The 11,833-nt window shown below is 44.1% G+C and overlaps 1 protein-coding gene across 1 annotated transcript in view; it reads left to right on the plus strand.

The window, feature by feature from the left end:
* The window catches only part of LOC138354084 (uncharacterized), a 45,942-nt gene extending 35,639 nt beyond the window's left edge, over window positions 1–10,303 (plus strand). The window contains exons 4-8 of the mRNA XM_069307871.1: window positions 3,689–3,824; window positions 4,453–4,850; window positions 5,558–5,715; window positions 6,471–6,595; window positions 8,600–10,303. Of these exons, the coding sequence (XP_069163972.1) occupies window positions 3,689–3,824; window positions 4,453–4,850; window positions 5,558–5,715; window positions 6,471–6,595; window positions 8,600–8,673 (891 nt within the window). The 3' untranslated portion in view covers window positions 8,674–10,303. The remainder of the gene's footprint in view (window positions 1–3,688; window positions 3,825–4,452; window positions 4,851–5,557; window positions 5,716–6,470; window positions 6,596–8,599) is intronic.
* The last annotated feature ends 1,530 nt before the right edge of the window (window positions 10,304–11,833 follow it).

The raw sequence follows: 11,833 nt of genomic DNA on the forward strand, positions 1-11,833 counted from the left end.
GAGAATTAACTTAGTCGTGAAGGAAGACTCACCACTACACAGATATCCTCGGGGATACTAATAGAAGCAGCTGCAGCATTGTGTAAACCACCTTGAAATTAATTTAAACTATCGATAGATACGGGGAACTGCCAAAGAGTTGAAAAACGGCTTATGTGGCGCAAATATATAAGAGAAAATACGTGATCCACTGAACTATAGTATCACTAGCACGCATCCCGTATAAGGTATATACGCATGGTGTAATAACCTCCAGATCTGTGGACAAAAGAGTCTTTCGAACAATTATCCATAACCTACATGAGACCTGTTTTTTAGTATGCAGCCCCGGACATAAACAAATGATAAAATTATTGAAAATCAAATTGACGAAAATCGATCTCTGTTCCACAGTCTCTGTTTCTGTCATTCTGTCCGAGCATATATATAATATAATGTTACATATATATTATATATATTTATATATGTGTGTTATTACTTTTTATTCTATGCCATTACATTAGTTTAACATTGTGACAGTTGTGTGTTGCTGTCTGTCATCAATATTCCCTGATTCATCGCCCCTTCCTCTCTAATTCCTCTCTTTTGAACATTGATTTTTGTGTGTTAATTCCCCCTTCGAATTTTGTCTCGTGGCCCCTTGGTTCTTTCTCTCCTCCCCTCTGTTTCCCCCTCTGTCGTTCACTGTGTCGTTCCCTCTGTCGTTCCTCTGTCGTTCACTGTGTCGTTCCCTCTGTCGTTCCTCTCAGGTTTGAAACAAGTGTTTACATATCTCCGGAGTTTTTTCTATTCTCGTTTTGGGTTCTTTTTTGTCAGGTTGAAGTTCTAGCCTCAAACCAGGACTCAAGCGGGGGTCCCATGGACCTATACCTCAAGCGGGGATCCCATGGACCTATTCCTCAAGCGGGGGTCCCATGGACCTATACCTCAAGCGGGGGTCCCATGGACCTATACCTCAAGCGGGGGTCCCATGGACCTATACCTCAAGCGGGGGTCCCATGGACCTATACCTCAAGCGGGGGTCCCATGGACCTATACCTCAAGCGGGGGTCCCATGGACCTATACCTCAAGCGGGGGTCCCATGGACCTATACCTCAAGCGGGGGTCCCATGGACCTATACCTCAAGCGGGGGTCCCATGGACCTATACCTCAAGCGGGGGTCCCATGGACCTATACCTCAAGCGGGGGTCCCATGGACCTATACCTCAAGCGGGGGTCCCATGGACCTATACCTCAAGCGGGGGTCCCATGGACCTATACCTCAAGCGGGGGTCCCATGGACCTATACCTCAAGCGAGGGTCATACCCAAAGGGGGTGTAACAAACCGACATCTAGAAAGGCGGGGCTCGGGAGATTGCGTTCGACCTTGCAAGCGTAATTTGTTGTTTCCAAGAGCGCGTGCACACACACACACACACACACACACACACACACACACACACACACACACACACACACACACACACACACACACACACACACACACACACACGAAATATCGAAGCCAAAAACAGAACTACTCACATCAAGCCAGAAATGTTGGAACCGAAAACTCCAAGACATTTCTTCCTCTAATCTCCTCCTAAGATTTTTAAAGAGATCGCAAAGTCTTGCGAAAAGCCTCGTAACTCTGAGACACAGCCAGACTTTTCCTCGCTACACGCTAATTCGTCTGTAAATGCCGGGAAAACATAGAAATGTGTGACACAGAATCAAGCGTTGATTCGTCGCTGTGTAAACACAGAACAATTTATTCTTTTGAAAAATTTAATTTAAAGCAAACTTTTAAGTCGCGTTTATTTTTTTCAAGTGTTTTTGTCTTATGTAACTTATGATCTGTTTTCTAGTGTTTATGCATTTTTTTTTGCAGTATTTGTATGTGATATTTTGTTTGTTGGCTTATTTCGGCAGTTTGTGTGATGGCATATTTGGGAAGGCTTTTTTCCTAAGACTTAGAGCACACACACACACACACACACACACACACACACACACACACACGCAGACACACGCACACACACACACGTTCCTTGCTGGCCTGTCCATCCTCTTGTACTAGCGATACAGTGACGGTCTCACTTCATGCAGGGTCCGCGTTCGATCCCCGATGGCCCCCAAGTGGTTGTGCATCGACCCGTACCTCTGTTCTCGTATCCCAGCTCCTTGTCATCGTATCCCAGTTCCTTGTTCTCATATCCCAGCTCCATGTCCTCATATCCCAGCTCCTTGTCATCGTATCCCAGTTCCTTGTCCTCATATCCCAGTTCCTTGTCCTCATATCCCAGCTCCTTGTCCTTATATCCCAGCTCCTTGTCCTCATATCCCAGCTCCTTGTCCTCATATCCCAGCTCCTTGTCCTCATATCCCAGTAACTTGTCCTCATACCCCAGCCCCTTGTCCTCATACCCCAGCTCCTTGTCCTCATATCCCAGTAACTTGTCCTCATATCCCAGTAACTTGTCCTCATACCCCAGCTCCTTGTCTTCATATCCCAGCTCCTTGTCCTCATACCCCAGCTCCTTGTCTTCATATCCCAGCTCCTTGTCCTTATATCCCAGCTCTTTGTCCTTATGTCCCAGCTCCTTGTCCTCATATCCCAGTAACTTGTCCTCATATCCCAGTAACTTGTCCTCATACCCCAGCTCCTTGTCTTCATATCCCAGCTCCTTGTCCTCATACCCCAGCTCCTTGTCTTCATATCCCAGCTCCTTGTCCTTATATCCCAGCTCTTTGTCCTTATGTCCCAGCTCCTTGTCCTCATATCCCACTCCTTGTCCTCATACCCCCAGCTCCTTGTCCTCATATCCCAGTAATTTCTCCTCATACCCCAGTTCCTTGTCTTCATATCCCAGCTCCTTGTCCTCATACCCCCAGCTCTTTGTCCTCATATCCCAGCTCCTTGTCCTCATACCCCAGCTCCTTGTCTTCATATCCCAGCTCCTTGTCCTCATATCCCAGCTCCTTGTCCTCATACCCCAGCTCCTTGGTCTTACATGACTTATATATTCACACTGGCTTAGATTTTTCTCATAATCACCTTCAATCTGTCCTCCTCTCTGTCTGTCTGTCTGTCTGTCTGTCTCTCTCTCTCTCCCTCTGTTTCTCTTCTTATCTTTCCTCAAAAATGCTTTTCTCCTAATGAACACTTTCTGTGTATAATAGAGTTGAATGGACTTTACAATTTGCATAATAAGATCTCTTGGTATATTTTCTGTCTGTGGGATTTACCAGTAAAGTTAATTATCGTAGCGCTATCGTCCGACGACGTATCGTCCGACGATAGTATCGTCCGATTATCTCTTGACTAGGAGCTTTTGTGTTGCCATATTGTATATTGTCTTTTGATATTGTAGTTAGTTTGGAGAGCCAGTGGTATCGTTGACCCATAGAGTAATAGAGGTATCGTACCCCCTGAAGGGGAAGAGGTATTGTATACCCCTGGAGTACCAAGGGGTATTGTATACCCCCTGGAGTACCAAGGGTATTGTATACCCTGGAGTACCTGGGGGTATTGTATACCCCTGAAGTACCAGGGGTATTGTATTTGTATTTTGTACTAACCAGTTCATTCTAATTTCTTCCCTGGTGTGTGTGTGTGTGTGTGTGTGTGTGTGTGTGTGTGTGTGTGTGTGTGTGTGTGTGTGTGTGTGTGTGTGTGTGCGCGCGTGCGTGCGTGTGGGTGTAGGTGGGTAGTTCCACACTCCACCAGGTGGAGCTGGTGGACTTGGAGACGTCCTCGAGTGGCATCTACAAGTGTGAAGTAGTAGGTGAGGCGCCAACTTTTACCACCCACATCAGGGCTGCCAACATGACCGTCATAGGTATGTCACGGCTGCCAACCTTCTCCACCTCAGGGCTACCAACCTGAACACCTCACCTGAGTCAGGGCTACCAACACAACCATTTCTGGCATTTAATTATCAGTTATAATGGTGCCAATATACTTTTTTTAACATTTTTAGACAAAATTCTGAATCAGATGTACACAATTTTGAATTGGGCTGAGTTTACGAAACCTGTGCATCTTCTAACGATAAGATATTGATCAAAATATACTGTTTTGTGTTCTGTTTTGTGTTAAGATTGATAACGGCCCTATAAATGTACTCTATGGTATATCTCTGTGGTATACCTCTATGGTATACTCTTTCATCCATTTGTATAGTATACTTCTATGGTATACTTTTTATTCCATTTGTTTCCTACTGAATTAGATTTCTTATAATACGCACTAATCCTGATATCCCACCAGACTAATCCTGATCTCCCACCAGACTAATCCTGATCTCCCACCAGACTAATCCTGATCTCCCACCAGACTAATCCTGATCTCCCACCAGACTAATCCTGATATCCCACCAGATTAATCCTGATCTACGAGACCAATCCTGAATCTCCCACCAGACTAATCCTGATCTTCCACCAGACTAATCCTTATCCTCCCCTCAGACACCCCGGACGGGCCGCCAGTGGTGCGTGGACTGAACCCATCAGGATACAGAGAAGGAGACATTATCCATCTCAACTGCACCTCGTATCGCTCCTGGCCTCCGCCTACTCTATCCTGGGTGCTCCTTATCCCCCACGCCCACAGCAACGCCCGCAGCCCCGCCCACAGCCCTGAGAGCCACGCCTACCAACTCTCCCACATCATCGGCTCCCATGATTACCAACACCCCTCCCATAGCGCGGACTATCAGAACGCCCACAGTGGAGGAAACCACGCCCACCGTCACGCCCACGGTGCTCTCAGCCCGCCCCATCGCGCCATGGACACCCACGCCCACCACCATCATGGTAGCCACTACCATCATGGCGCCCCTAGCGCCCCTGCTCGTAAGTTTATGGTAAGTGAAGCTCAGGTACCGTGACCAGTCGTAAGATCTGGAGATCTTACGACTGGTCTGGGTCTTACGACTGGTCTTATGACTGGTATGATCGTAAGATCTTACGATCTAGACTGATCGTAATCGATCGATCTATCGACTGATCGTAAAATCTAGACTGGTCTAGTCTAGATCTTACGAGTGGTCTACATCTTACGAGTGGTCTAGATCATACGACAGGTCTAGATCTTATGAATAGTCTAGATCTTACGACTGGTCTTATGACTGGTCTTACGACTGGTCTTACGACTGGTCTAGATCTTACGATAGACCCCAATAGTTCACGTTTTGTACTATTGTCTTTGTAGAGAGCTTGCAGTAGGTGACAACATCCCTAGGTCTAGTATAGTAGATATATGTACTTATATATGGTCTAAAATGTGTTATATAAGGTGTAAGATTGCTTATTTAGGCCTAAGAGAGGCTTGGACGACCAGCTGCTGCTGCTCCAGTTTTAGACCGAAATTTTGCAGTATTTCAATAGACCGAATTTTTTTTTTACGAGTACACGAGTACTTATAGAATGTATATTTTTTGTATGGACTATCAATCACTCTTCTCTCTCTCTCTCTTTCTTTCTCTCTCTCTCTCTCTCTCTCTCTCTCTCTCTCTCTCTCTCTCTCTCTCTCTCTCTCTCTCTCTCTCACTCACTCTCACTCTTTACACAGGTGGACGATGCCCTACTAGTGAGGTACCCCCTGGCCACCACTTGGCCAGGGGGCCAAGAGTCGACGGGATCAGGTGACCTGCCCACCTTCTCGGCCACCCTGGGCCTAGTCTTGGCCACCCACCGCCACCTGGCCCCTCTAGGCTCCTTCACCCTCAGGTCAGTAGTCTACCAACGCTCCCATCGTACAATTTACAGAGTACTATGACACACAGCTGCTCACAAATATCCCCATTTTCTATGCATTTACTTTAAGTAAGTTGAGTGGATTGAAATAAGTTTGTTTTTCTGTCTTCAATACCGTGCAGGAATCAAGAAAATATCAATGATATCACGATACCAAACTCACTTGATATCGTGATACCAAATGCCTCATAAACCCTCTCATTTGATACCTACAAATAGGCCTTAGCAAAAGGGGCACTCAGCATCTCTTCTCAAATTTATTCATGGAATATTTTGAGTCTGAGATTTGGACTCGGATTACAGAGGCAGCTGCTTGTATGACTTCGTTATCATATATATCTTTTTGTTCTTTTTTGTTATCGTTGGGAGTCGTCTCACAATCACTTGGTCCCTGGTTCGACTCCCTGGCAGGGGAAGAGGTCAAGGCTTGGCTGAGACTGTTTTAGACCACTGTTGTGTCTAGTCTTTACTGATAAGTGGGATTTTTAATGCTTTGAAACGTTTCAATATTTTTGTGGTGTTTTGAAAACTCAAAATACTTATTAGACTACTAACCATGTCACTAATCAGACCACTAACTAGACCACTAACCATGTCACTAATCAGACCACTAACTAGACCACTAACCATGCCACTAATCAGACCACTAACTAGACCACTAACCATGTCACTAATCAGACCACTAACTAGACCACTAACCCCGCCACTAACCAGACCACTAACCACAGGTGTCTGGCGGAGGTGGAGGGCCACGTCTGGGCCACAGAGGTGAAGGTGGACCTTGAGGTGGACCCTGTACTGGGGCCCCAACACCTGCCCGCCCTCCTCAACACCCACATTCCCCCTTCCTCAGGTGAGTCCTACAGGTGTTAGGAGGTGTCTTCAGGTGTTGAAAGCCTCTGCGAGCAAGACCCTCTCAGGACACAGTACACAACCTACGTGAGACCAGCCATAGAAAGTGCAGCTCCATCGTGAGAACCCCATAAAAAGCACCCAAAGAGACGATTCCAGGCGTTTGCAACGAGGAATCGTGCAAGAATTGCAAGATAGCACACCCAGTAGCCTCATGAACCTGTTCACCAGTTGACTGACGGTCGAGAGGCGGGAGCAAAGAGCCGAAGCTCAACTCGACACACATACAGACCTCGTTGTGTTCCTTGTCACGTATATATATCATGATCACCTACACGTTATTTAGGAGTCTAAGGGATCCTTGTAGGAACACAAGGCTCTTGGAACTGATAGTGGAAATATTGCTTCTTCTTAATTGGTTTCCGATTGAGGAAGGAGACTTGAATTTCCCTTCTGCAACTTGCAGGCCGTTACCCGAGGCACGAGTTGTGCAACAGAGAGAGAGAGAGAGAGAGAGAGAGAGAGAGAGAGAGAGAGAGAGAGAGAGAGAGAGAGAGAGAGAGAGAGAGAGAGAGAGAGAGAGAGAGAGAGACAGAGACAGATATAAATAGAGGTAGAGAGAGAGAAAGAAAGGTACAGAGAGCGAGAGAAACAGTGAGTGAGTGAGTGAGTGAGTGAGTGAGTGAGTGGGTAGGTCTGGAAGGTGGAAGATATACACACACAAACAGATCTAAGAGGTACAAAATGACTGGCAATCAATCAATAATTTCTCATAATGGAACACCCAGGCCATACAAAAGTTCCCAGTGGGAGTCGACCCATGACTTCTGGATTACAAGTCCAGAGGACTTTCCACTATGCCATGAGGCCTCGTTGATAATAAGATGTGCATTAATATAGTTAAGAAAAACTCCTTTAACAAGAACACCAATTATGATCATATATAAATATATAAATATCACTATTTATATTTTATATGTTGGAATGTATTTGTATATTTATATCAATATAAAATTGTATATAACTAAGCAGTTAAGTTCACTGTTCTGTGACGGATCCAAAATAACCCTACACATCGAAATTAGTCCCTGAAGCTCACATTAAAAGGATAACATCAGCGGCGTATGCAAGGCTGGCTAACTTAAGAACTGCTGTCAGAAACTTGTGTAAGCAATCGTTCAGAACCTTGTTTACCACGTATGTCAGACCAATACTGTATACATGTTGCTAGTGGGAAGCTCTCTCTCTCTCTCCCTCTCACTCGTTACTGACTTACACCAGCTAACTCGAATAGAAACCTCTTCTGTGAGACAGACTCTAATGTTTTCGACAATCGAGAAATAGACAGTCAAACCTGATTGGTATCTAGAGACTGCATTTATCTCTTCTAGGTGTTCTAAGTGACTGCTTCGGACCAGTCTCTCCAGTAACTGACAAGGAAGGATGCGTGTTAGTGACACTGGTCTGTGGTACAGCAGTTTTGACTTCTTTAATTTGATAACACAGCCAAGGGACTACACAGTACATCCACCGCCCAACCCCCAGAGTACTCATAAATGTTGTGTGAATTCCAAAATTACTGTTTAAAAATAATTGTTCATGTATACCGAAATATGCTATACATACACTTGCCTGTATGCTATACATACACTTGCATTTACTCACCTAGTTGAGCTCTGGCTCTTTGGTCCTGCCTCTCAACTGTCAATCAACTGGTGTACAGGTTCCTGAGCCTACTGGACTCTATCATATCTACACTTGAAACTGTGTATGGAGTCAGCCTCCACCACATCACTGCCTAATGCATTCCATATGTTAACTACTCTGTTTGTAAATGCTACATTTATGCTATTCAGGTTATAATTATAATGATAACAAATGTGTATTATGTGATTATGACTCCTTGTCAAATTAATAATGTAATTACATTTCTCTTGTGAATTAAATACAATCAAATGTACAATCTTCTATGAACAAAGCTTTAGATTTGGTTGTGGTTCTGCAGGTTGTGGGCAGCGAGGCGGGGCAGCCGTGTTGGTGTGGGTGATGGTCGTGGTGGCGCTCTCTCTGACCAAGTGACACTCAAACCCACGGAAACAATCACTCAAACGACACTATAGAAAAGTCTGTCAAAGGACACCATAGAAAAGGTCTCATCACCGGATGCACGTCACACCGTACACAAGACCTATTCGCTAACTGATTTTGAAACCTACCTAACTTGACCTAGCTCAACCTAACCGAACCTAACCTAACCCAACCGAGCGAAATACAGCCTAACCTAAGCTAATACATCCTAGCATAGCAATATACACGGTTTTATCAAACAGAAAACGAGTTTCGACGAATCATCTAGTGTTTGAAACGGGGAGCCGGTCGTCCGAGCGGACAGCACGCGGGACTTGTGATCCTGTGGTCCTGGGTTCGATCCCAGGCGCCGGCGAGAAACAATGGGCAGAGTTTCTTTCACCCTATGCCCCTGTTACCTAGCAGTAAAATAGGTACCTGGGTGTTAGTCAGCTGTCACGGGCTGCTTCCTGGGGGTGGAGGCCTGGTCGAGGACCGGGCCGCGGGGACACTAAAGCCCCGAAATCATCTCAAGATAACCTCAAGAAGATCATCTCTGAGAGGGTTATATTCCAGCTACGTGTTCGGTTCCTCTCAAGCAAGTGACCCGGCAGTTATATGCCATTTCTACACAAATTACATACATCCTAATTTCTTTATGAGCGAGTTCCTATAGATAATATAATTAATAATTACCGTTGTAAGGGTCAGCCAGACTTCTTAGGTTTATCGAAGTCTCTCCTCCATAGGACAATTGCTGCCCGTGTCCCAGGATGCAACCCCACAACAGTTGCCTAATTCTCGGGTATCTATTTAGGTGGACAAAGCGGGTGAAACGAAATGGGCCAAGACATAGCTGGGATCGACCTAGGGGTCCTCGATTGCTAGGCGAGGACGTGGACCTACGCTACATGACTTACAATAAATGCCAGATCTCTAACATCAATGTACAACGATATATCCCTACATATAATTTCTACAAAATTTGAGGCATTAATTGCAAAGCGTTTTCAAACTATTTTCATGATTATACAAGACACACAAATGAATTATAAATTCAAATACTACACCATACAATGGTGAAAATAATTTAGACGAGTTTACCTTAAATTTAAGTGCATCAGAGAAAATGAAGATATTGGCTAGAGGGGAAACTAATATAACCACGGTAATGCATATGGGGCAGTAGCTTCAAGCTTAAGCCATAACATAACTCTCACAAGGGGCGACAGATTCAAGCTTTATAAGACATCAACAATGGGGGCCTCACGGCTGAGTGGAGAGAGCTCGGAGGTCGTAGTTCTAATGACCCGGGCTCAATTCCCGACCAGATGCACCTGTTCACCTAGCAGTAAATAGGTACCAGGGACTTAGACAGCTGCTACAGGCTGCTACCTGGGGGTGTGTAACAAAAAGGAGGCCTGGTCGAGGACCGGGCCGCGGGGACGCTAAGCCCCGAAATCATCTCAAGATATGCTAAATTATAGCTAAATATACTGAAGCCCAACACAGTATAGCAAAATACAAGATTTTGTGGAAGCCCATCATAGTATATCATCATCCTAAAGTAATCCAAATAATACAAAACACTTCAAACTTGTTTAAAACTCTGTGGATGAGTGGATGGTGCAAGTTTGCTAAGTTTTGCACATTTATTGTTATTATATATATATATATATATATATATATATATATATATATATATATATATATATATATATATATATATATATATATATATATATATATATATATATATATATATATAAAGAGTTTTTACATTCTTGTACAGTCACTAGCACACGTAGCGTTATGGGCAAGTCCTTAACACTTTTACGTTCTACAGACTTACTATCTCGTCACTCATTTTTCTACTGAATACGTTCCAACGACGCATCGGTGAGTCGCTTGATATAAAAATTTGTAAAAAAAAAAGTTTCTATGCGATCTTCATTTTTTTTTAAATGAATGCCATTGTTTTCCCACAATCCTCCGTAGGCCGCATGGAATTCTGGGTCACGTTTCGGGCAGGTCCTTAATCCTAATATTTCCCGGAATACGACCCGCCAAATCGTTTAACAACCAAGTAACCATTTTATTGTTGGGTTAATCAGTGACTACAATTACGGATTTTCGCCCAGTCAATCCTCCCTGACCAGGATACGAACCCAGGATAAAGCGCTCGCGGAACGCCAGCCGAGTGTCTTAACCATTACACCACGGGGACTGCATTCTTACATTAAGTGTAAGCGTAAGTCACGTGCTTAACGTGCTAACACGTGCTTAAGTGTAAGTGTAACTCTTTAAGTGTAAGTGGTTCCTTAACGCTGAACTAAAATACTATTGAAATCCCAACTAATCCAATTGTTTACTAGATTCTTTTAGTGTAAATTACACCAGAACAGTCTCAATTGACTTACTTTACATCAGTCCTGTCAGTACTACCTACTACGAACTACTTAAGAATGTAAGAACAACGACGTTCTTACATTCTTACAAGAATATACGAACTCTTGTATAAATAACTAATAATAATAAAAGAAATCATCTCTCTTAAAGTAAACAGAAGAGTTAAATCTAGCTGAATTGAACACGTTAGAAAACTCTAAAATAAATCTATATTCTAGCACTATCAATGGAAAGATTCAAAGACCCTTAATGATAGCTGACTACCCTAGATCAGACGCAGGATACGTGCCTAATATCATCAAACACTTAAAAATATTAAGAAAAAAGGAAGCATCAGTTCTGAGATCAAAAGGATCTAACAGGCTTTCCGGAAAGACGTTTTGGAGTAAAAAAATATATATTAAATAATGATGACCAAAACCACACAACAGAAGATGAGGAGACGACGATGTTTCGGTCCGTCCTGGACCGAAACATCGACACGACGGACCGAAACATCGACACGACGGATCGAAACATCGACGCGACGGACCGAAACATCGACACGACGGACCGAAACATCGACACGACGGACCGAAACATCGACACGACGGACCGAAACATCGACACGACGGACCGAAACATCGACACGACGGACCGAAACATCGACACGACGGACCGAAACATCGTAGATTTTTATCATGTTCCGATATGTGATTTGGTTATCATATCTTCAGCCACGTTATTGCGACTCATCGTCTGTAAACAACAATATAAGCTCATT

The sequence above is a fragment of the Procambarus clarkii genome, chromosome 61 (assembly GCF_040958095.1).
Source record: "Procambarus clarkii isolate CNS0578487 chromosome 61, FALCON_Pclarkii_2.0, whole genome shotgun sequence".
NCBI lineage: Eukaryota > Metazoa > Arthropoda > Malacostraca > Decapoda > Cambaridae > Procambarus > Procambarus clarkii.